Here is a 24186-nt window from a genome sequence, read left to right on the forward strand (position 1 = left end):
TGTCCCACAGATGGTGAAAGACAGGTGAAGATTCGGCAGTTCTAGTATTGTAGATCACTTTATTGTCATGTTCTGTGAGTGAGGGTGCTGTGCAGCGCAGGGGAGAGGAAAGGCATCTTGACTGGTGAGTCGAATACTGTCGTCAATTCTTGGGGATAATATGTGGTTATAACCAAGATTCCATCATGTTCGGCTGCCTATATGGTTGGCGTTGTGGAGACTTGACAACCAGCGTTTAAGCATGGGTGACTGGGGCCCGCACAGAGTGGCAGATGCGGCTCTGGCCATCTTATTGGGCAGACTGGATCTACCGTAGGGGTCTTTATCTGCCGACATTTACTGTGTTACTGTATGTTAGGACGGGCATCAGTGACTGGGGATTGCTACTGCCTGCCCTGTCCTAGACCACCAAGGCATCCTTCAGGTAGGCCTGCGAGGCTTATGGGAGTGGGTTGGATCCTTTAGAGAGAAGTATATTTTCTTAGGGGAGGTTTTCAAGGGGGTTTCTTTGGGAAGGTGGGCTTTTGGAGAGAGACGGATGCTCTGGGAGGGCTTCTGGAGTGGGTGGATGCTCTGCTGGGGTGCGTGGATCTGGTGGTCTTTGGGAAGAAAGTACATGCTCGGGGGGGGGGGGGCTTCATGGACCACAATTAAAATGTGATTAATCATAATTAAATATTTTTGATCCACCAATTAAGTTCAATTTGCTCAGTGTTCTAAAATTGGTGTAGAAATCTTGGGTGAAAATAATCAAATTAATGAAAAACCTCATCAAATGAAAATGTCTTTAATTTCTTATATAAACTGCAGTAAATTAGGTTCAGCTCACAGCTCCTCTGGAGATTATTCCAAAGCCGAGGCCCAGCAGTTGACCAAGTAACATCTCATTTAGATCATTTTTAGAGAGGGAATTTCCAGGAAATTGCTATCTTCAGAATATAATGTTTGAAGTGGATGGTACTGTGTTAAAGGTTTCCTGAAATGCTAGGGTACAGCTGTTCAGTGCATAACAACTTAAAAACTAAGGGCCCCTTTTACCAAGCTGCGGCAAAAGGGGACCAGCGCTGGCATTGGAACGTGTTGTACACGCACGCCGAGGCCCCCCTTTTACCGCAGCTGATAAAAGGAAAGTCTCGGTTTCCTACAGGAAATGGCCGTTCGGCACGTGGGCACTTACTGCCTCGAGCACGTGCCATTTCCGGTGCAACTCAAAGTTTCTACCATGGCACTAATCCAGCGGTAATCGGACAGTGCCGGGTTACCGTGGAAGCCCTTACCACCACCTCAGTGGGTGTGACGGAAAGTGCTCCCCACCTCATTGCCATGCGGTAAGAGTAATCTTACTGCATAGCCATTTTTTTGTAGGGATTTTTACCCGCTGCGGGAAAAAGGGCCCTGGCGTGTGGGGAAAAATGGCCCCTGTCACTACCACAGGGCCCTTTTTACTGCAGCTTGCTAAAAGGACCCCTTAGTGACATTGAGCATGCACGCAAGGGAGAGGGAAGCAGGGCAGGCAGTGCTGTGGCAAATATCACCATAGGAAAGCTTCTGCTGGCAGGGCTTGGGGATCCCCCCCCCCCACACCACCAGCCAAACCAGCAGACTTTGGGGGACATGAGCTCAAATTGGGAGGGCTCAAAAGGCCCCGCTGTGTCTATGCCATTGCAGTATGTGCCAAAACTAATGGACTAATGGAAAAAGTATTTTGGACATAGTATTTCCACTTACTATAAAGTTATTTTGGATTTATTAAAGGATTCTAAGAAATAGCTACTGGCTCATCATTGCTGCTTTGTGCTTGTGATCCATTTGGATTGCAGCATTTTGGACCTCTTTTTTTAAGTAGCAGAGAGCAGTCACAGTCCATTTATTTGGTCTCAGTATCCCTGTCAATAAAGGTAAAGGAGTTCAGAGATGCCAAGGATGGCCCATCTCAAAGCTGGAGATTTAGCACCACTATTCTGCAGATTGAAGGCCAATGAGTGAGGCTCATCTGAGACACACATCCAAAACCTGACGTATTCTAATCAATAAATGGAACATAAAATTCATTTTTCTACCTTTGGCCATTTTATTTTTCTTATTGTGTTGGTCCCAGTCTCTGGTTTCTGCTTTCCTCTTTCTTCTCTTAACTATTTTGCCAAAGTTTCCTTGTACATTTGGCACTTCCTTTCTCTTCATGTCCATCATCCATCTTCTCTCCCAAATCCGGCACCTCTCCGTTCCTCATTCCCCTCATTGAATCTTTCTTTCTGTCCAGCACCTCTTTTCCTCATTGCTCCCCCCAATGCAATACCACTCTCCCTCCCTGCCCTTCCTGATGCAGCACCTCTATCCCTTCTTGCCCCCACCCCTGATGCAGCACCTCTGGGAGCCGGTTGTTGAAGCAGCTTACTTTAACAACCGGCTCGCAAAATTTGTAAAAAAATTAACAAACGGCTGTTGCGAACCGGTGCGAGCCGGCTCCAGCACACCACTGCTGTATATAATATGTACAGCACTGCATACGTCTAGTAGCACTATAGAAAAGATTAGTAGTAGTAAGTTTCTTTGTAAAATGAACCCGTCCTAATTCTTTTAAAGCGCATCTATATTTACATTACACTTGTGTGTAAGTGTACAGAACACTGTCCGTTTCCTGGGCGAGTGGCAGAAAAACACCTAAGCATTATTTTGTAAGGACATGTAACAGCCAAAGAAACAGAAGGTTCAAGTGAGATCTTACAGTTTCAAAAAAATATAATTTTCAGGAAAAACTGGTTGTCTGTTCCAGTGGCATAGCTACGTGGGGCCACGGGGGCCTGGGCCCCCGTAGATTTGTCCCTGGATCCCCCTGTCGATGACCCTCTCGACCCCCCTCCCGCTGCCAACCCTCTCCCGCCATCGCCGTCAGCTACCTTTCCGGAAGAAGAGGAGACGGCGGCGGCGGGGGAGGGTTGGCAGCGGGAGGGGGGTCGAGAGGGTCATTGGCAGGGTCGTCGGTAGGGGGGGGTCAAAGTTGTTGTTGTTGGTGATGGTGGTGGCGGCGGGGGGGTCGGCAATGGCGGGGGGGGGTCGGCGGCACCAGGGGGGGGGCTACAATTTGCCCCCTCACCTCGGGCTCTGGACCCCCCTCACGCCAAAGTCTGGCTATGCCCCTGGTCTGTTCCAGGTGCTGCCTAAAAATGTTTTAAATACAGAACACATTTTATCATGCAAAGCTGCAGACATGTTTGCAACTGTCTATCTCTAGTTATATATTGTACAGATCACTGGCTTTGCCTTTAATTTTTAAGAGTAATTAATTTTGAGGGGGAGAATTCCGGTGTGATGTTTAACATCGCTGAGAAGCAAGTGCCTTCAACTCATATCAGATAATTGGTTAGAAAAACAATTATGGTGACGCTCGAGATGAGGAAGAGGTGAAACCCTGCATCATTATAGATAACTTCCATATTTACAGCATTTCTTAAGTTATCCAGTGTCAGCAAATCCAAGTTGCCTTTTAGCAACTGGCTCCTTGCTTTTGTCTGTGAACTGGTAATTATTTTTAAAAAAGTAATTAATCTGGGCTTTCCTCCAGCTGCCCTTCAACTTGTCTTTTCCTCTGTGTTTTATTAGCAAAGGGCATCAGTTATAAAAGCAGGCGTGCCGTCTGAAAAGGTACTCGACTACCTTGGGGGGGTCAGCACCTAAGAAAAAGGTCTAGGTGTCATTGTAGATAATACGCTGAAGTCTGCTCAGTGTGTGGCAGCGGCCAAAAAAGCAAACTGGATGCTAGGAATTATTAGGAAAGGGATGGTGAATAAGACCAAAAATACTATGCCTCTGTATCGCTTCATGGTGTCACCTTACTACTACTACTACTATTTAGCATTTCTATAGCGCTACAAGGCGTACGCAGCGCTGCACAAACATAGAAGAAAGACAGTCCCTGCTCAAAGAGCTTACAATCTAATAGACAAAAAATAAATAAAGTAAGCAAATCAAATCAATTAATGTGAACGGGAAGGAAGAGAGGAGGGTAGGTGGAGGCGAGTGGCTACAAATGGTTACGAGTCAAAAGCAATGTCAAAGAGGTGGGCTTTCAGTCTAGATTTAAAGGTGGCCAAGGATGGGGCAAGACGTAGGGGCTCAGGAAGTTTATTCCAAGCGTAGGGTGCAGCGAGACAGAAGGCGCGAAGTCTGGAGTTGGCAGTAGTGGAGAAGGGAACAGATAAGAAGGATTTATCTATGGAGCGGAGTGCACGGGAAGGGGTGTAGGGAAGGACGAGTGTGGAGAGATACTGGGGAGCAGCAGAGTGAGTACATTTATAGGTTAGTAGAAGAAGTTTGAACAGGATGCGAAAACGGATAGGGAGCCAGTGAAGGGTCTTGAGGAGAGGGGTAGTATGAGTAAAGCGACCCTGGCGGAAGACGAGACGGGCAGCAGAGTTTTGAACCGACTGGAGAGGGGAGAGGTGACTAAGTGGGAGGCCAGCAAGAAGCAGATTGCAGTAGTCTAAATGAGAGGTGACAAGGGTGTGGATGAGGGTTTTAGTAGAGTGCTCGGAAAGAAAGGGGCGGATTTTACGGATGTTGTAAAGAAAGAAACAACAGGTCTTGGCAATCTGCTGGATATGAGCAGAGCTGGAGAGAGGAGTCAAAGATGACCCCAAGGTTTCGAGCTGAGGAGACAGGGAGAATGAGAGAGCCATCAACAGAAATAGAAAACGGGGGGAGCGGGGAGGTGGGTTTGCGGGGGAAATGAGAAGCTCGGTTTTGGTCATATTTAATTTCAGGTGACGTTGAGACATCCAGACAGCAATGTCAGATAAGCACGCTGAAACTTTGGTTTGGATGCAAGGTGAGATATCAGGGGTAGAAAGGTAGATTTGGGAGTCATCAGCATAGAGATGGTAGGAAAAGCCATGGGATGAGATTAATGAACCAAGGGAAGAAGTGTAGATAGAAAAGAGGAGGGGACCAAGAACAATACATTGAGTATTGCATTCAGTTCTGGTCGCCTTATCTCAAAAAAGATACAGCGGAATTAGAAAAGGTTCAAAGAACAGCGACCAAAATGGAGTAACATAGTAACATAGTAGATGACGGCAGAAAAAGACCCGCACGGTCCATCCAGTCTGCCCAACAAGATAAACTCATGTGTATACCTTACCTTGATTTGTGCCTGTCTTTTTCAGGGCACAGACCATATAAGTCTGGCCAGCACTATCCCCGCCTCCCAACCACCAGCCCCGCCTCCCACCACCGGCTCTGGCACAGACCGTATGAGTCTGCCCACCACTATCTTCGCCTCCCCACCACCAACCCCTCTTCCCCCCACCGGCTCCACCACCCAATTTCGGCTAAGCTTCTGAGGATCCATTCCTTCTGCACAGGATTCCTTTATGTATATCACACACATGTTTGAATTCCGTTACCGTTTTCTTCTCCACCAAGTAGAAGTACAAAGACTAGGGGACACTCAAGAAAGTTACATGGAAATGCTTTTAAAACAAATAGGAGGAAATATATTTTCTCTCAACAAATAGTTAAGCTCTGGAACTCTTTGGCAGAGGATGTAGTAACAGTGGTTAGCATATTTGAGGAAAGGCTAAAGGGACTAGGGCTGTTCAGCTTGGAGAAAAGATGAATGAGGACAGGTATGATAGAGGTCTATAAAATAATGAGTGGAGTAGAATGGGTAGACGTGAATCGCTTGTTTACTCTTTCCAACAATACTAGGACTAGGGGGCACACAATAAAGCTACAAAGTAGCAAATTTAAAACGAATCAGAGAAAATGTTTCTTCACTCAATGTGCAATTAAACTCTGGAATTCTTTGCCAGAGAATGTGGTAAAACGGGTTTAAAAAAGGTTTGGATGGCTTCCTAAAGGAAAAGTCCATAGACCATTATTAGAATGGACTTGGGGAAAATCCACTGCTTATTTTAAGCAGCATTAAATGTATTGTAGTTTTTTGGGTTCTTCCCAGGTACTTGTGACCTGAATTGGCCACTGTTGGAAACAGGATGCTGGGCTTGATAAGCCTTTGGTCTGTCCCAGTATGCAAATACTTATGGACGATTTAGAGGACCGTAGACAAAGAAACAACTTACGGTTAGTTGGTCTACCGGAATCGTTTTCTGAAAAGGATTTCCCGACCTTTCTGGAAACGTATATCCCCCGAAACTTTGAATCTGGGAGTCCGATTCAGGTACTTTTTCTATAAAACAGGCTCCTAGGGTGAGGCCAGTTAGACAGGCCTCTAATAGACCGAGGGTGGTGATTTTTTAAAGCCTGACTTTTATGCACAGATAGCGGATATTAGCTGTCATCCGCAAAGGGCAAAAGCTCATCTATCAGGATGCTACTATATTATGCTTTCAAGACTATTCGCACCATGTGCAGCAATTACGCAAGGCCTTCATCTCAGTGTGCACGGCGCTACTTCACAAGCAAATCCGCTTCGCTCTCCTCTACCCGGCTATATTGCAGGTAACGCATGATGGACGTACACAGACCTATGAGAAAGCGGAGGATGCACAAACCTTCCTACAGACGTTGGACAATAGCTCGCAATGAAGCATGCAGTATAAGTGAGGGAACAATGCTTAGTTTTGCAGTTTGTTGATGATGGCAGAGCTTGAGAAGATGATTCAAATAGGCTTGGATGGACGGGTGGCACACAATGCGATGGGACAGTCTGGCAGATATTATGGTTTTTCCTAAACCAAGGAAAGACCCCGCATATCCATATAGCCCACCTCTCTAATTAGCTATGAAGCAGAATTAATGGCTATTATTCTATCTAACCGTTTAGCTAAGCTCCTCCCATCTATTATAGCAGAGCCTCAGGTAGGATTCATCAGACAGTGAAGAACATACGGACTATCTTAGCCTCCTTGGAGAGGGTACATAATACAGGTCAAGACCCTTTATTGATCAGTTTCGGTGCTGAAAAAGCATTCAACAGTCAGTCAGGAGTTTCTATTCACAGTCCTGCTTGTGTATGGCATTGAAGGTTTTATTAACATGCAATTAAAGCTTTATATGGTGGGCCCACAGCCAGAGTACTGGTGAATGGTAATGTATCAGCGACATCTCTGGTGCTTAGTGGAACTCGTCAGGGATGCCCACTGTCCCCTTTACTATTTGTCTTAACAATGGGCCCACCCGTTGGTTTGGGAGATAGTGGTTATGAATAGAAATCAAACAAAATAAAACATGGAAAAGAAAATAAGATGATACCTTTTTTATTGGACATAACTTAATACATTTCTTGATTAGCTTTCGAAGGTTGCCCTTCTTCCTCAGATTGGAAATAAGCAAATGTGCTAGCTGACAGTGTATATAAGTGAAAACATTCAAGCATTATTTAAGATGGGAGATAGTGGGAAACTGGTGCTACAATGGGTGTGCATGAATTTAAGATTTCAACTTTTGCTGATGGTCTTCTAGTGCACTTAACATCCCCAGCCCAGTGCTGGAAAGCTTTGCACAATATGGGTCATTTTCAGGCTTTAGGCCTGAAAATAACATCAAAACTCTATTAGAACCAGATGAAACCGTATTCTCTACACCTGATTGCATCAATCAACTTGCCACCAATGAACATTAACGCATTACCCCCTTATCTCTTATGCCTGTAATGAACTGTTTATCCAACCTACTTTATAACTTACTTTAACATTTATGCACTTTAAATGTAATTCTACTTTGTATTTCTCATTCCGGAAATGGCGATCACCATTACAGCGTAATGTAAGCCACATGGAGCCTGCAAAAAGTTGGGATAATGTGGGATACAAATGCAACAAATAAATAAATAAACATCAACAAATCAGAAGGGTTGCCTATAAATTCAGACCACAGGAGACGGTGGGTCGGGGAGTTCCTATAGAAATGGGACATGGATGGTTTTACTTATTTGGGAATATTACTTACAGCTGGCCCTTGATGCTTAATCCTCTGGAATAATTTGCCTTTCTCGCTGAGTGGCAGGATTAGTCTTTATAGTGTGATTTTTTTTTCCCTAGGTGGGGTTATTTGTATTTCAACACCTTCCACTATATATGTTACTAAAAGGATAACAGAAAGCTTAGAAGATGCTGGCCTGGTTTTGTTGGTGGGGGGATAAGAAACCCGAGGTTCAGTTGGAGCAACTATTTGGCGGCTACAGGATGGGAGGGGGGGGGGGGCTAGGCCTACCAAACCTACACTTATACAATTTTGTGTGTCTGCTTAGGCACCTAGCGGACTGGGTGTTGGGCTCAGAAGATTACATGCCATGGGGGATAGAACGGGAACTATTCTGGCCAGTTCACCCTCACTATCTTCTCCATAAAGCCATTAGAAGTATCCCTAAGCAATGGCGGTGGCACACATTGCTATACCCTATGAGATTTATCTGGCGATACTTGATAACGTTATTGCACCAGAATCCTTCTTGTACAGGACATGATACTACTCATAGGAAGCTCAGATTTTGGTCCAGGAATGGAGATGTGGATTTTCCATTGCTGGACATCTAAAGGGATGGTTTATGTAGCGGATCTTGTGCTAGAAATGGGCATATTGAAATCTATAAAGGCGCTGCAACAAAAATTGAGAAGATGTAGATTGGACCATTATACATACCTGCAAGTCTCCACTTATGTGCAGCATCTCTTGCGGCATAAATTCCCTATAGGGATGTTCCAATTATTAAAACATTTTTTCTTTTCCTCAGGGAATTCTCAATGCACAGTTTCTAGTCTATATAGGGTGATAGTCGTAGCGCTGGCAAGTAGGAGTTATACCCACCTGACCCACAAATGGAATGCTGAATTGGGGTTGGGAGTCTGAGAGGGTAACATACTTAAATACTTGCAGATGATTCCTGTATGAATACATAGTGCTTAGTATAGGGAAAGTCAATATAGGATCATTACTAGAGCGTACTTGGGTCCAAATCAAGCTTACTATGCGGGGTGCCTCATCAGAGGCCACCTTATCCCCATGCAGTGTGGACTTGCCCCCTCATCAGATGGTATTGGATACAGCTGATGAGATATTGCGCCCAGTTGCTGCTTAGATCCATAGATCTTTCCTCCAAACATATAGGGGGGGGGGTCCACTTCGAAGGGCAGAACGTTTATTTCTGTATAAAGCTAGCATTGTAGGTAAAACATGCATTATGTAACATTGGACACTGAATGCACCGCCTACCTGTTGGCACTGAAAAAATGCATTGCATACCTTCATGGTTTTGGAGGCTCAAAATGCATGCCATACTTTGAAGAGGATGCAGAGAATTTGGGCTGTTTGAGAGCCCTATGTCTAATTGCTAACTTGAACCAGATGTCTCTGTAGTCGACCCATTGGTCAAAGCCAGAAGGATGCTTGGGTGCATAAAATGAGGGATGACCAGCAGGAAAAAGGAGGTGATGGTTCCATTGTATAAGTCTCTGGTGAGGCCCCATTTAGAGTACTGTGTGCAGTTCTAGAGACCGCACCTATGAAAAGATATAAACAGGATGGAGTCGGTCCAGAGGGCGGCTACAAAATTAGTAAGCGGTCTTGAGCAAAAAAACATAGGGACAGGCTTATGAACCTCAGCATGTATACGCTGGAAGAGAGGAGGGAGAGAGGAGACATGATAGAGACATTTAAATATCTCAAGGGCATTTATGTACAGGAAGAGAGCCTTTTTCAATTGAAGGAGAGCTCTGGAACGAGGGAGCATACGATGAAGTTAAGAGGAAATAGGCTTAGGAGTAATCTAAGAAAGTATTATTTCACGGAAAGGGTGGTGGAGGCGTGGAATGGCCTCATGGTGGAGGTGGTGGAGTCGAGGACTGTGTCAGAATTTTAAAAGGCTTGGGATAAGCATGTGGGATCGCTTAGGAAAAGGAAGAGTTAGGGGTTAAAGAGGATGGGCCATATGGCCTTTATCTGCCATCATGTTTCTTTGTTTCTATTGAACTTTTCTCAACTTTAATCATTTAAGGGAGGGGGGATGGAGGAAGGGAGTTTAGGTTCTTGTCTGTGTTAGTGATCAACGTGAAGAGCGATAAAAGTCCAAGTTCTTCACTTATTCGTTTAATAATGTGAATGATCTGATTCAATCTATGCCACCTGGTTTGATCTGACTAATGCATGTCTATTCTTGTTACTGTACTGGGGGGCTACAGTCAGGGTGGGTGGGAGGTGAGTTAGACATACGATTGTTCCGTTAGTTAAAACAAGATATCTCCTTGTGTCTTGAATGTTTATCTGCATCTCAATTAAAAAAAAAGATTTAACATAAGAAAGATTTATGGGGACAATTCCCAGAGAGCCTACACAGTTGCAAAGTCTGTTTCTGCCTTTGAAAATTGCCTACAGCTATAAAGTAGAGACCAGGAGGAGAGGTCCCACTTGTAATCCGCCAACTCCCATCAACAGGTTCAAAGTGGATAATACCAATTACAAGTAAGAAGTTATAAAAGGAAAATACAGGAACTAATAAAAAAAAATGAAACTTAACAAATAAGTCTTCAGTTGTTTCTGAAGTAATAAATAAGAAGACATCATCGAACACCATGTCGAAACTATTTGACAGGGAAATGAAGATGATAGAGACTTTTTATATTTAACTTTAGTAGAAGATGGAAAATAAAGCAGATGAGATTCCACATCTCATGACAAAGAAGGAACTATTGGGAAAGAAACAAAGAATATAAATGTTCTGGACATCGTAGCTATAAGACCCTGATTTTTTTTTTTAGTTAAAAAGCTAGATTTTTTTCTTTTTTTTGAACATGACCTTCTTTTCTGTTCCGATTTTGGGCATTTTTTGCAAAACGTCCAAAGTCAGACTTAGACCTCAAATCGAAAATGCCCCTCTTTGTAAGTCTATGTGCTTTGAAAATGAGCCTCGTAATCCATGAAGCAGCAACTTCCAGTCTTTACAGTTGCTGTATTGCTCCATTTGACCACTTGGAAATAAGGGTCAACAAACATGTTCCAGAGCTAATAGACTCTTTTACTAAAGTGTCGAATATGCTGTATGCAGAATTTAACACGTAGCCAGTCCAAAACTACAATGGTAGGAAGAAGGGGCTTTCCTAGCATTTTCAAATTCTGGCTATGCGTTAAAGTTGCCTGTAACACGTGGAACCATTGCGCTGTTCACAGAGGTTCTCCGTCATAGGCAGCCAACTCTGGAATGCCCTACCAAGATCCATTCGAATAGTCAAAGACCATCTACCTTTCAGGAAGCTGCTAAAAACCTACCTCTTCAAGCAAGCCTACACTAATGATCTGACTTAAACTATAAGTCCATCTACGCTACCATGATCAGCCTATGAAGACAGAATCTGGAATATGCTTCCCTATTAAATCCTTCTACTACATTCCTCTTCCTACCCCTTCCTATACACTCTCCCATACTAATCAACATGCTAATCCCAATACACACCATCCTCTCACTCCCTACCTCTTCTATCCTCCTTCCTTACCCATCTTACCTATCCGCATCTTACGAACACAACTTTATTTACTATATTACAACTGTATCCATTCTATATTAGTTTGTTAACGTGATATACTATGTAAGCCGCATTGAAACTGCTAATGAGTGGGAAAGCGCGGGGTACAAGTGTTACAAATAAATAAATAAAATATACTTAGCGCCTCCTGTATAGGAGGCAGGAAATGCCTCTGCGTTATCGATTAGCAGCCAGTAACTGCTTTGCGTTACCTGCAGTGAACCATGCTGCTCCCAGTAACGCCTTCTTTTTTTTAAATTTTATTTTATTATTATTTAAACAATATACAAGTTGTAGTAACAACATACTTGTGGAAACACAGAGATCATGTAAAGAAAAATAAATATCTGGACCAACAGGTCTCAAACAAAAAATATTATAACAACAATCCTATCTCTTTCTCAGACCTCAATCTTCAAAGGGGGGAAAGGTGGTGAAAATCTTATAGGAGAGATTAATAAAAGAAAACATTGTCTATATGTCAGTGGCTTTACTTCTGATGTTTCTCGCTATTTCTAATAATTATTCTCAATTTAAGTTTTTCCTATCTACAAAACCCTGTAATTGTTCAGGATCATAAAAAATATACTTGTTATTCAAATATTTGACAATACATTTACAGGGGTAGGCGAGTAGAAATGAAGCTCCCATTTCTCTCACTCTATCCCTTTGTAACAAGAATTTTCTACGTCTTTCCTGAGTTACTCTAGTAACGTCAGGATAAATCCATATTCTTTGACCATAAAATGGTTTCTGAAAATTTTTAAAGTATAATCTCATCAATGAACTTAAGTCTTGCTCAAATATTGAGGAAATAATTAAAGTTCCACGAGTTGTCACTTCAGTTATGGATTCTTCCAATATAGCCGTTAAATTCTGAAGATCTATTTCATTACCCTCTTGTGCAGGTTCATTCTTCTTTGTCAATATTTTTAAATAATAATTTTGTTGCATGGAGGGATAGCTTGAGATGGTAAGTTCAGATTCTCAGTTAGATATTTTTTAAATAAATCATTTGGAGATATCCCAGGTATTATGGGGAAGTTTATAACTCTAAGAGTCAATCTTCTATTGAAATTTTCTAACCGTTCCATTTTTCTATGAAGCAAAAGTTTATCTTTTACCAGTGAATCAGCCGTAGTCTTAATACTTTTTATTTCCTCATAATTCTGGGATATTTTAGCCATTGTCTCTGAACGTACCTTATCCAAGGATTCCGTTAACTGAGTCATTTTTGTCCCAGTAACGCCTTCTAACCAAAAACGCCATTAACACACAACTTATTTTGTGCTAATGGAGTTCTTACCAGAAGTGCAGGTTAACGCAGCTTTGCGTTAGCTGTTACAATGTGCTAAACCACGTGTTAACAGCTAACTGGAGCTTATTAAAAGGACCCCTAAGTCAGTTCAGCTGTGACTAGCTTCTAAGTGGTAAGTGTCATCGGGACAGTGAAAAAGCCACGCTGTTACCCTGGGCATAAGTAATAAAGAATTGGCTAGGCGTGAGGCTGCTTGCACATATAAACCAACCTATAGGTAATTTGTCAAAAACTTAGAGCTATGTAATCTTTTGACTATTCCACCAGGGGCAGCCCAACCATTAGGCCACCTGAGGGGGGGTGGGGGCCTCAGGCGGCAGTCATCAGGAGCAGCACCTCAGAGGGGCAACATCTCCCCCTTCGCGGCGTTTAACCTCACGGTGACATTCCAAGCCCAACAGCAGTAGCGATTCCCATATGCTGCCCTCCTGCCGCCAGCACCCACCTCTTCCCCTTACTGTGGCTGCCTGAGCCTCTGACGAAACAGGAAGTTACATCAGAGAGGCAGCCGCAGTAAAGGGAAGAGGCGGGTGCCTGCAGAAGCAGGGCAGCATATGGGAATCACTGCCGCTGCTGGGTTTGGATTGTCACCGTGAAGTTAAATGCCACGATGGGGGTTGGGGCATCTTGGCCTGGGGGGGGGGGGGGGGGGCAGCATGTCAGCTCCACCTCAGGCGGCATCTTGCCTTGGGCTGGCCCTGTATTCCACCTTGATGTGTGGCTTGAAAAAGTGAATCATTAAAAGTGTTTTTGCCTAACCCATATGCCTTGTGCTTCCTTGCAGAATCTTACTGACTGTGGGTGCCTCAGTTCTCTCCCTGTGGAGAACACGACAGTGGTACCTGGGAAGTGCCCCAGTCCTGGATGTCAAGAGGCTTTCCTAACATTCCTGTGCGTGATGTGTGTGTGTAGTATGATTGGAGCCATGGCACAGACACCTTCCGTCATCATACTTATCAGGTAAAAATTCATGTTGAGTGTGAGCCGCTCTACTCACAATGCAAGGAACTTTCTGGAAAATGGAGCCTGGGAGGAGGTGGTAGGGACCAAACCAGACCAGATCTAAACATTTAAGTTCTGGAAGCCACATCTGAAAAGGTAGAGTGTACAAGCAGAACAGTGATGGACCATTAAATATCCTAAGAGAAGAGGAAAATGGAGTCGGTCCAGATGGCGACTACTAACATGGTCAATGGTCTACGTCATAAAGCATATGGGGACAGACTTCAGGATCGCAATATGTATTCTTTGGAAGAAAGGTGGAAGAGGAGAGCTATGATAGGGACATGTAAATACCTATGTGGCATAAATGCAGAGGAAGCGAGTCTCTTTCAATTGAAAGGAAGTTCTGGAACGAGAGGGCATAGGATGAAGGTGGAAGAGGATAGACTCAGAAGTAACCTGTGGAAATACGTCTTAATGGAAAGGGTAGTGAAACTGCGGAATGGCCTCCGGTGGAAGTGGTGGAGATAAAAACAGTATCTGAATTCAAGAGAGCTTGGGACAAGTACATAGGATCTCTAAGGGATTGATAGGGAGAGTAGATGACATGAATGGGCAGACTGGAGAGGTCACATGGTCTTTATCTGCCTACATTTTTCTATGTTAAACATTCAGACCATTCAAAGGCACAAATCGTGTAAATGGAAAAAAAAATCGCAAAGAGGGGAGCTTTAGAACTAGATGTCAGAGGCGGAGACTCCAAGGGCACAGACTTAGGAGTAACATTAGAAAATGTTTCCTCATGGAGAAGATGGTGGATGCATGGAACTGTCTTCCAAGGGACATCCTGAAAGCACAAAAAATAACAAGATTCAGGAACGCCTGGGATAAGCACCCAGGGTCTTTAGGTCAAAGACATAAAGGGAAAAGGGATCAGCAGTGATCATTTGGGATCTGAGGCACTGTCCCCAGAAAAAGCATGATGGCTAGATGGGCCTTACCGTCATCTGCTAACAGTAACATAGTAAGTGATGACAGATAAAGACCTGAATGGTCCATCCAGCCTGCCCAACAGTCACATTCATTCTCAATTCAAGATTAAATCAACAATGAATGTGGAGGAGTGGCCTAGTGGTTAGGGTGGTGGACTTTGGTCCTGGGGAACTGAGGAACTGAGTTCGATTCCCACTTCAGGCACAGGCAGCTCCTTGTGACTCTGGGCAAGTCGCTCCATTGCCCCATGTAAGCCGCATTGAGCCTGCCATGAGTGGGAAAGCGCAGGGTACAAATGTAACAAAAATAAAATAGATACTATTGGAGATTCTACATGGAATGTTGCTACTATTGAGATTCTGTTGCTACTATTGGAGATTCTACATGGAATGTTGCTACTATTGGAGATTCTACATGGAATGTTGCTATTCCACTAGCAACATTCCATGTAGAAGGCTGCGCAGGCTTTTGTTTCTGTGAGTCTGACGTCCTGCACGTATGTGCAGGACGTCAGACTCACAGAAGCAGAAGCCTGCGCGGCCACATTGGTGATCTGCAAGGGCCGACTTCTACATGGAATGTTGCTAGTAGAACAGCAACATTCCATGTAGAATCTCAAATAGTAACAACAGTGGAGGAGTGGCCTAGTGGTTAGGGTGGTGGACTTTGGTCCTGGGGAACTGAGGAACTGAGTTTGATTCCCACTTCAGGCACAGGCAGCTCCTTGTGACTCTGGGCAAGTCACTTAACCCTCCATTGCCCCACGTAAGCCGCATTGAGCCTGCCATGAGGCTGCCACACATTGAGCCTGCCACACTTCAATCAGAGATTGTTATATTGTGAGTTTAGTGCAGTGCGGGATACGCTTGTTGAGGTAGGACCAATCGCCTCCGGTGTAAACACCTTCTATACAATATAGGCTCACTAGCCGTTGAGCCCGTAAAAAACGGGCTAGTAAAGGAAGGGGGGGGGGGTTGAAAGGCCCCCCCGGATAGGTCGCCGCCGCTGCCCCCCGGAGTCCCCTCCGCCACCCCTCCACCCGGGCCGGGTACTTGGCTTCACTATTCAAACCGCCGGAACGCAGCACACAGTTCATCTGAGCTGCCGTCGGCCTTCCTTCTTCTCTGCGTGTGTTCCGCCCTCGTGTGACGTAACGTCGGCGAGGGCGGGACACAGGCAGGTAAGGAAGGCCAACGGCAGCTCAGATGAGCTGTGTGCTGCGTTCCGGCGGTTTGAATAGTGAAGCCAGGTACCCGGGCCGGGTGGAGGGTGGGTGGCGGCGGCGACTCCGGGTGGGTGGGTGGAGCGGTAGCGGCAACCCTGGGGGGGGGGGGGGGAAGCAGTGGCGGTTTCCTCGCTCGCAGGTGCGCAGGTTCCCTCTCTGTCACGCCCCCGTCATCACGTATTGACGCGGGGGCGGGACAGAGAGGGTCTCTACTGCGCATTTGCGAGTGAGTACGCCTCTTGCCATTTATATGTTTGATTGCTCCAAACTGCAGAGAGGTGATGAACTCGCCTTCAGAATGCAAATATCCACTGTAGATGAAGCAGATAGATCAAAATGGCCCATCCAGTCTGGCCAGCAAAAGTGTTTAGGGTTGTAACTGCTTCCTCATGCATGTTACTCCCCATCTGTGGCGTAGCCACGGGTGGGCCTGGGTGGGCCAGGGCCCACCCAACAGTAGCACACGTTTAGTGGTAGCTGGTAAGGATCCCAAACTCCGCCACCTGAAGAATTCCCTCTGATGGCAATGAAAATGCTACTCTCCACGATACTGGCACCTGCGCATGCTCGGTTTTCAGTGCATGCCTGCTTCAGACTCCCAAAGTGGAAAGAAGCATTTTCCTGCCAGCTGACATATTTTTTTGGTGGTGGTGGTGGGGAGGGGAGAACACTTGGTGTCCACCCACGTCTTGCCCAGGCCCACCCAAAATCTATTGTCTGGCTACGCCCCTGCTCCCCATGCCTTTCTCTTTAGGGTTTAATTTTTGTTCTATGCTCGTTACCCTCATGTTGTCCTTCACCCTTCTTTCATAGGATCCAGCTCCCAGTTCACCCCTCAGCACTGCAAACCAGCTTCATGCTATATTTTAGTTCCTATTTTTTTATTAATTCTTGATATACCTCTCTATCTAAGAGCTTTCAAAGCAGTTTGCAACATATTAAAATATTTAAAAAGGAAGAAGAAAAAGATTGAAGCTACAATCAGTTAGAAGAAAGATAAAAGACCTGTATTGCAGATCCAAGCCACTGAGACAGGTCCCAGAAGATGAAAGAAGGGTCAGTCATTAAAAGCGTCAGCAAAAAGGAAGGATTTGAAACTACTTTTGAATTTCTCAAAGGAGTGTTCAAGTCGGAGATATTGAGGAAGGGAATTCCAAAGGGAGAGTCTAATTACACTGAAGATATGTGTCCTAACGAAATCATGGCAGATGTGACAAAAAGAGGGGCCTATAAGAAAGTTAGATTGGGAAGATCTGAGGCTCCATATTGGGTGATGAGGAATTAAGAGACGGGACAAGTATAGTGGTGAACTTTTGGTGTCTGCGGAGGCAGTGGCTCACAGACCTTGAAGATGACTGTTACAATAGTCTAAATTAAGTTAACATTAGATAAACGTAGAATGTAGACCATAGTCCAGTGCTTCCCAAACCTGTCCTGGGGAAACCTCCAGCCAGTCAAGTTTTCAGAGAAAGATTTGCAAGCACCTCCTTTACTGCGTGCACAACTCTCTCGTGAATGTTCATTGTGGATTTCCTGAAAACCTGACTGGCCGGGGCTTCCCCCAGGAGAGGTTTGAGAACACTGCTCTATCTAGGAGGTTGAATTGAATGTGTTGTGGCTCATTCTCCTTAGCGCTTCTTCCCTTTTCCAAGACTAGCAGAAGCCTCTCCCATGGTAAAACCCATACTGAAGAGGTTTATGTTAAACTAGTAAAAAAAAAAGACCCGTTTCTGAGAGCAATGAAACGGGCGCTAGCAAGGTTTTCCTCGGAGTGTGTATGTTTTAGAGAGTGTTGCTTCTTCCTCTTTAACATCAGCAAGATTCGCCCTGAACTCTCATCCACGCTGTCATCACCTCTCGCCTTGACTACTGCAACCTACTCCTCACTGGCCTCCCTCTTAACCATCTATCCCCCCTTCCATCAGTTCAGAACTCCGCTGCACACCTTATATTCCGCCTGAACCAATACACTCATATCACCCCTCTCCTCAGGTCACTTCACTGGCTTCCGATCAGATACCGCATACAGTTCAAGCTTCTCCTTCTTACCTACAAATGCACTCAGTCTGCAGCACCTCATTACCTCTCTACCCTCATCTCCCCTTATGTTCCCGCCCGAAACCTCCGCTCACAGGACAGATCCCTCCTCTCAACACCCTTCTCCACCACCGCCAATTCCAGGCTCTGCCCATTCTGCCTCGCATCACCTTACGCATGGAATAAACTTCCTGAACCCCTACGCCAAGCCCCCTCCCTACCCATCTTCAAATCATTGCTCAAAGCCCACCTCTTCAATATTGCTTTCGGCACCTAACCTTTATACCTTTCATGTAATCGAGAATGCCCCAAATTGACTACCCCTACTTGACTGACTCTACATTTGTCTATTAGATTGTAAGCTCTTTGAGCAGGGATTGTCCTTCTGTGTTAAAATTGTACAGCGCTGCGTAACCCTGGTAGCGCTTTAGAAATGTTAAGTAGTAGTAGTGTGAGAGAGTGACTGTGTGAGAGAGAGTGACTGTGCGAGTGTGTCTGTGAGAGAAAGTGTGCGTGTGAGTGTCACTGCAGCCCAGCCCAGCACCTTACCACCTCCTGTTCCCACAGTGATGGAGCCTGGAGTAGTGTAGGAGACTCGAATACATGCGAGGCAAAGCAGCACAGGGGTTCAGATTTTCTTTATTCAGCAGCTGTGCTGGTGTAGTGACGGCCAGTGTCTTTGCAGGTGGAGTTCTGTCAGAGCAGTTTGTCCAGTTAGGAGTTCTGCGCGAGGAAGCGATTGAGGCGTCAAGTTTTAAGAGGGAGGAGAATTTCAGCGCGAGGGACAGATTCGGGCGGTTGTTTGTTGAGCAGCGCGAGGAACTGAGTGAGAGGCGGCTCTTTGTTGTGTTCAGGAGGGCTCGGAGTGCGGGAGGGACACGGCGCGGGAGGGCGGAATACGCGCGAGCAACTTAGCCAGCTGGCTGTTCTGATCAGCTGTGCTCCAAGGGCGGAAGGGATCCGAGTGGAGGGCGTAGCGATGACGAAGCCTTTCTCATCAGCTATGCTCCGAGGGCGGGAGGGCTCCGAGTGCAGTGCTATGACAGCGAGTGTTGCGATTCCTGTTGAGGGCGGAGCGATGACGAAGCCTACAAATGGAGGGCTCAGAGTACGGCAGGGCTCCGAGGGCGGGGCTTTGAGAGCGAGTGGTGCGATTCCTGTGGAGGGTGGAGCTATTACGAAGCCTACGAACACTTCAGGGCTTCAGGCTTCACTGCAACGTTGCCGGCTTCAGAACGTTGGAGGTGCTTTTTATTGTATAGGATAGGATTATTCACTTGCACTTCCGACGCATCGAGAGAATTTTAAAATTTGCATTTCCTAGTCCAACGAGGTTAATTTATAAAAAGTTATTTTCTGCTGCATTTGCTAATCAGGCAGCTAACAATTGGAACGATCTACCGTAGCTGATTTGGACGGAAATGAACTATGGACGCTTTTCGTACAATGCTAAAGACCTACTTATTTAAGAGCTATTTAGGAACGTAGTTGAGCCTAATGAACTTTTTGTAAATTACTGTGTTATAATATTGCCCTGGGTATGCCCAGCTTCTTATTTTGTGAGCCATACTGAACCAGTAATGTTATGTGCAGGGTCTAAATATTATTTGCAATGTAATATACTCTATGAAAACTGTTCCCCTGTCTCTGAGATGGTTTGGGGACCAAACAGTTATTCTCATCCCCAAATCTATGTACTTTGTTTGCTTTAAACTTTCTTATAAATTAGGTCATTCACTTGAGCCATACATATACCTTTCAAATGGTAATGTGGGTGTGTGTATGTAGAGCAGGGTTGTCCAATGTCAGTCCTCAAGGGCCACAATCCAGTCGGGTTTTCAGGATTTCCCCAATGAATTCGGATAAAGTGATGTACTGGACTCATAACGTGGCTGAAACAAATCAAGTGCATCAACTGAATATTGGTTAAATATACTAAAGGAACGATAAGTCTAACGATTTGAAGCATCAATAATTACCCTTTTATGGACAGATAAAGAGGGGTTAACTCTTAAGTGTGGACCTTTAAAGTCATTGAGAATAATACAGAGTGTGATATATGTTCATTATTTTTGTTCAATTGATTTATGAAATATGAAGTTTCAATGTTAACCCCTTCTGAAACTATGTATGGTAGAATCTGATATGTAACAAATGAGATAAAAAGTATTAATGATTATACTGTTACTAGTAAAAAAAAGGCCCGTTTCTGACACAAATGAAACGGGCACTAGCAAGGTTTTCTTCGGCTCCCCTGCAGCCACCCATGTCCAGCGACTCTCCTTTCCCCCTGCGCCCACTGCAGCCACCCATGTCCAGCGACCCTCCTCTCTCCCCTGCCCCCCTCCAGCCACCGATGTCCAGCGACCCCCTGCCCCCCTGCAGCCACCCATGTCCAGTGACCCTCCTCTCTCTCCTGCCCTCCCTGTAGCCATCCATGTCCAGCGACCCTCCTCTCTCCCCAGCCCCCCCCTCCAGCCACCCATGTCCAGCGACCCTCCTCTCTCCCCTGCTCCCCCTTCAGCCACCCATGTCCAGCGACCCTCCTCTGGACATGGATCAGCTGTGAGGCATGTTTTGTTTCCCCCCGGGTTCTGAAGTTGAGATCATAATGGCTACAGTGTTGTCAGCCTGATCTACGGAGCCTAGCAGACCAACTCGGAATGAGCCACGGTCCCAGGCAGCAAGTCAGAACGTTGGAGGTGAGAATTATTATATAGGATGTGCAAAATAAGAGCTATAGCTTTAAATTATTTAAACTATTAATGGTCCTATATGATAACTCAATGAATATGCATGAGATCTATTTGCATGCACTGCCTGCATTGTATGCAAATAGATCTCATGCATATTCATTGGGGGAAGTCCTGAAAACCTGACCTGGCGAGGGCTAAGGTTGGCAAGAAAAAGCATCACTGGGCCTTCAAGAAAGAGACAATGGCAGTCCTTCATTGTGAAAGAGACCCGACACGGGCCGTGTTTCGGCGCAGAAGCTGGCAATTTATTCAGACTGTCTGAACATTCCTGCTCATATATTGTGAAGACACACTTTGGCCCATGAGGCAGGCGCTTCTGCGCCGAAACACGGCCCGTGTCGGGTCTTTTTCACAATAAAGGACTGCCCTTGTCTCTTTCTTGAAGGCCCAGTGGTGCTTTTTCTTGTCTATATTGTATGCTTGTATGCTGTATTACCCTCTCTTTTGTGATTACGAGGGCTGAGGTTGGACACCCCTGATGTAGAGCGAGACTGAGAACACTGCTTTATTTTCCCACCCCTTGCCCACCGTGCAAGTTGATTGATCTTTTATGACCAATCTTAGTGGGAATTCATCAGCTAGTGTTCGTGCAGTGCCGTGACATTAATTTCAGGCAGCCAGATTCCATTCTAGTGAAAGTGAAGGACAGCAGGGACCCCCACATAGGTCACAGCATGTGTGACTCGGATTCCAGTGCAGGTTAACTCTGAATGTGAAAGCTCTTTTCAATATAAACAGAAAGGACAGAAATAAATCTTAGCTGTGTGAAAACTGTTGTTTACCTGCCCAATTTATACAGCAAACCAATTTGGTCTGGTAAATTTAGCAGCGCGGTCCCATGATAAATCATCTGGACATGAAACAAATCGGTCAGTGTGCTAACCCAGGGGATTTCAAAGGGAAAGGGAAATCACCTTTCTATGGTTTTTTTTGCAACTACGTTCAAAGCGATTTACATAGTATATACAGGTACTTATTTGTAGCTGAGCAATGGAGGGTTAAGTGGCTTGCCCAGAGTCACAAAGAGCTACAGTGGGAATCAAACCCAGTTCCCCAGGGTCAAGGTCTGCTGCACTAACCACTAGGCTACTGCTCCACCAGCAACAGTCCATCTAGAATCTCAAATAGGGAAAGGGAAATGGGACTTGATATACCACCTTTCTGTGGGCTTTTTTTCTTTTTTTGCAACTACCTTCAAAGCAGTTTACATAGTATATACAGATACTTATTTGTAGCTGGGGCAATGGAGGGTTATTTGCCCAGCGTCACAAGGAGCTGCAATGGGAATCAAATCCAGTTCCCCAGCATCAAAGTCTGCTGCACTAACCACTCCACTCCAGGAATTAGTGGCCTGTCCACATGAAACTTTGCTAAGGATGTAAATGACCTCGGTAGCAAATATTCCTGGAAAATTTTGTAAAAAAAAGATGACAGGTCACTGAGATGTAGTTATCTGTTTTGTGAAAACTGGTTTATGGAATCTCTTTCACATGAGCTTGCATCACAAGTGCTCAGCAGGGGCGTAGCCAGACAACAGGTTTGGGTGGGCCTAGGGAAGAAGTAGGTGGGCATCAGTGGCGTAGCTACGTGGGGCCTGAGGGGGCCCGGGCCCCCCGTAGATTTGGCCCTGGCCCCCTGCCTCACGATCCCCTTCAACCCCCCTCCCGCCACCAACTCTCCCCCGCCGTTGCCGCCCGCCCCGTCGCCACAAATGATACCTTTTTTGAAGAGAGACTTCATTCCGCGCTCGAGTAGCGCCTTTCTTCAACGAAGTTCCGGCGATCAGCTGTTTCGGCGTCAAAAAAGTTATCATTTGCGGCGACGGCGGGGGAGAGTTGGTGGCGGGAGGGGTTTGAAGGGGATCGTGGGCAGGCCGGCAGGGGGGCTCTGATGTGGTGGTGGCGGCGGCGGCTTGGGGGGGGCAGCTAAACAGTGCCCCCCCACTCGGGCTCTGGCCCCCCCCTCCTGGCGAGGTCTGGCTACGCCCCTGGTGGGCACCAATTGTCCCCCCCCCCTCCCCCCCCCCCCTCCCCCCCCCCCTCCCCCCCCAACCACCACCCAAAAAATATCTCAGCTGGTGGGAAAATGCTTCTTTCCACCTTGGCAGTCTGCAGCAGGCATGTGCTGAAAACTGAACATTCACAGTCTTCAGCTGACCGAGCTTAGGATCCCACCAGCTACCACTAAACGTCTGCTACTGTTGGGTGGGCCTGAGCCTTAAATGGGTGGGCCCCGGCCCACCTGTGGCTACGCCACTGGTGCTCAGTAGTTTTTAATTTATGCAGCCTGGCAGGGGTTTGGTTGATCCAGATAGGCACAGAGCACTAAACTTAATTTGAGAGTTCGATAAAGAACATTTTACTTTGGAATATCTAGCTTTCTAGTGACCATCTTTGCAGCTCTGATTAACAAAGGGGCTCATTTTCGAAAGAGAAAAAGTCCAAAAAGTGGTATAAATCTGCATTTCAACGTTTTTCTCACATAAACATCCAAATTGGTATTTTCGAAACCAATTTTTAGATGTTTTTCTACGAAATCCGTCAGAAGTGCGTTCAGATCACAAGGGGGCGTGTTAAGCGCAGGATTTGGGCATTCCTAACACTTGGACGTTTCTGCCGTAATGGAACAAAACAAAAACATCCAGGGCTATAAATTGGACGTTTTGATCCAGACCTGTTTTATTAACGAATAAGCCACAAAAAAATGCACTAAATGACCAGATGACCACTGGAGGGAATCAGGGATGACCTCTCCTTACTCCCCCAATGGTCACTAACCCCCTTCCACTCTCCCCCTTCAAAATGTGATTAAAAACATTACTTGCCAGCCTCAGATACACTCAGGTCTATTAGAGCAGCATCAGGTCCCTGGAGTAGTCTAGTGGTGAGTGCAATGCACTGTAGACAGGTGGACCCAGGCCCATGCCTCCCCCTACCTGTTACGTGTCTGGTGAAAACTGTGATCCCTCCAAAACTCACCAGAAACCCACTGTATTCACGTATAGGTGGCCCCTTCACCTATAAGGGCTATTGTTGCGGTTTAAAATTGGGAGTAGTGGGTTTTGGGTAGGGTTGGGGAGGCTCAGCAGACAAGATAAGGGAACAACGGTTAGATGTGTACCTGGGAGCATTTATTTGAAGTCCACTGTAGTACCCCCTAGGGTGCCCCATTGCTTTGCTGGGATGTCTGCAGTGGCGTACCAATGGGGGGGCGGTGGGGGCGGTCCACCCCGGATGCACGCCGCTGGGGGGTGCCGCGGCGCGCGCCTGTCGGCTCCGAGTTTGCTAACTTCGCTCGTTCGCTGCAGCTCCCTCTGCCCCGGAACAGGTTGCTTCCTGTTCCGGGGCAGAGGGAGCTGCAGCGAACGAGGAAAGTTAGCGAACTCGGAGCCGACAGGCGCGTGCCGCGGCACCTCCCCCAGCGGCGTGCACCCGGGGGGGG

At 45.9% G+C, this 24186-nt stretch overlaps 1 protein-coding gene across 1 annotated transcript in view; it reads left to right on the forward strand.

Annotated features, from left to right (window-relative positions):
* SLCO3A1 (solute carrier organic anion transporter family member 3A1) overlaps window positions 1-24186 on the forward strand; it is a 417332-nt gene that overhangs the window by 378343 nt on the left and 14803 nt on the right. The window contains exon 8 of the mRNA XM_030192656.1: window positions 13577-13752. Within this exon, the coding sequence (XP_030048516.1) occupies window positions 13577-13752 (176 nt within the window). The remainder of the gene's footprint in view (window positions 1-13576; window positions 13753-24186) is intronic.

The sequence above is a fragment of the Microcaecilia unicolor genome, chromosome 1 (genome assembly GCF_901765095.1).
Source record: "Microcaecilia unicolor chromosome 1, aMicUni1.1, whole genome shotgun sequence".
In the NCBI taxonomy this organism is placed as follows: domain Eukaryota; kingdom Metazoa; phylum Chordata; class Amphibia; order Gymnophiona; family Siphonopidae; genus Microcaecilia; species Microcaecilia unicolor.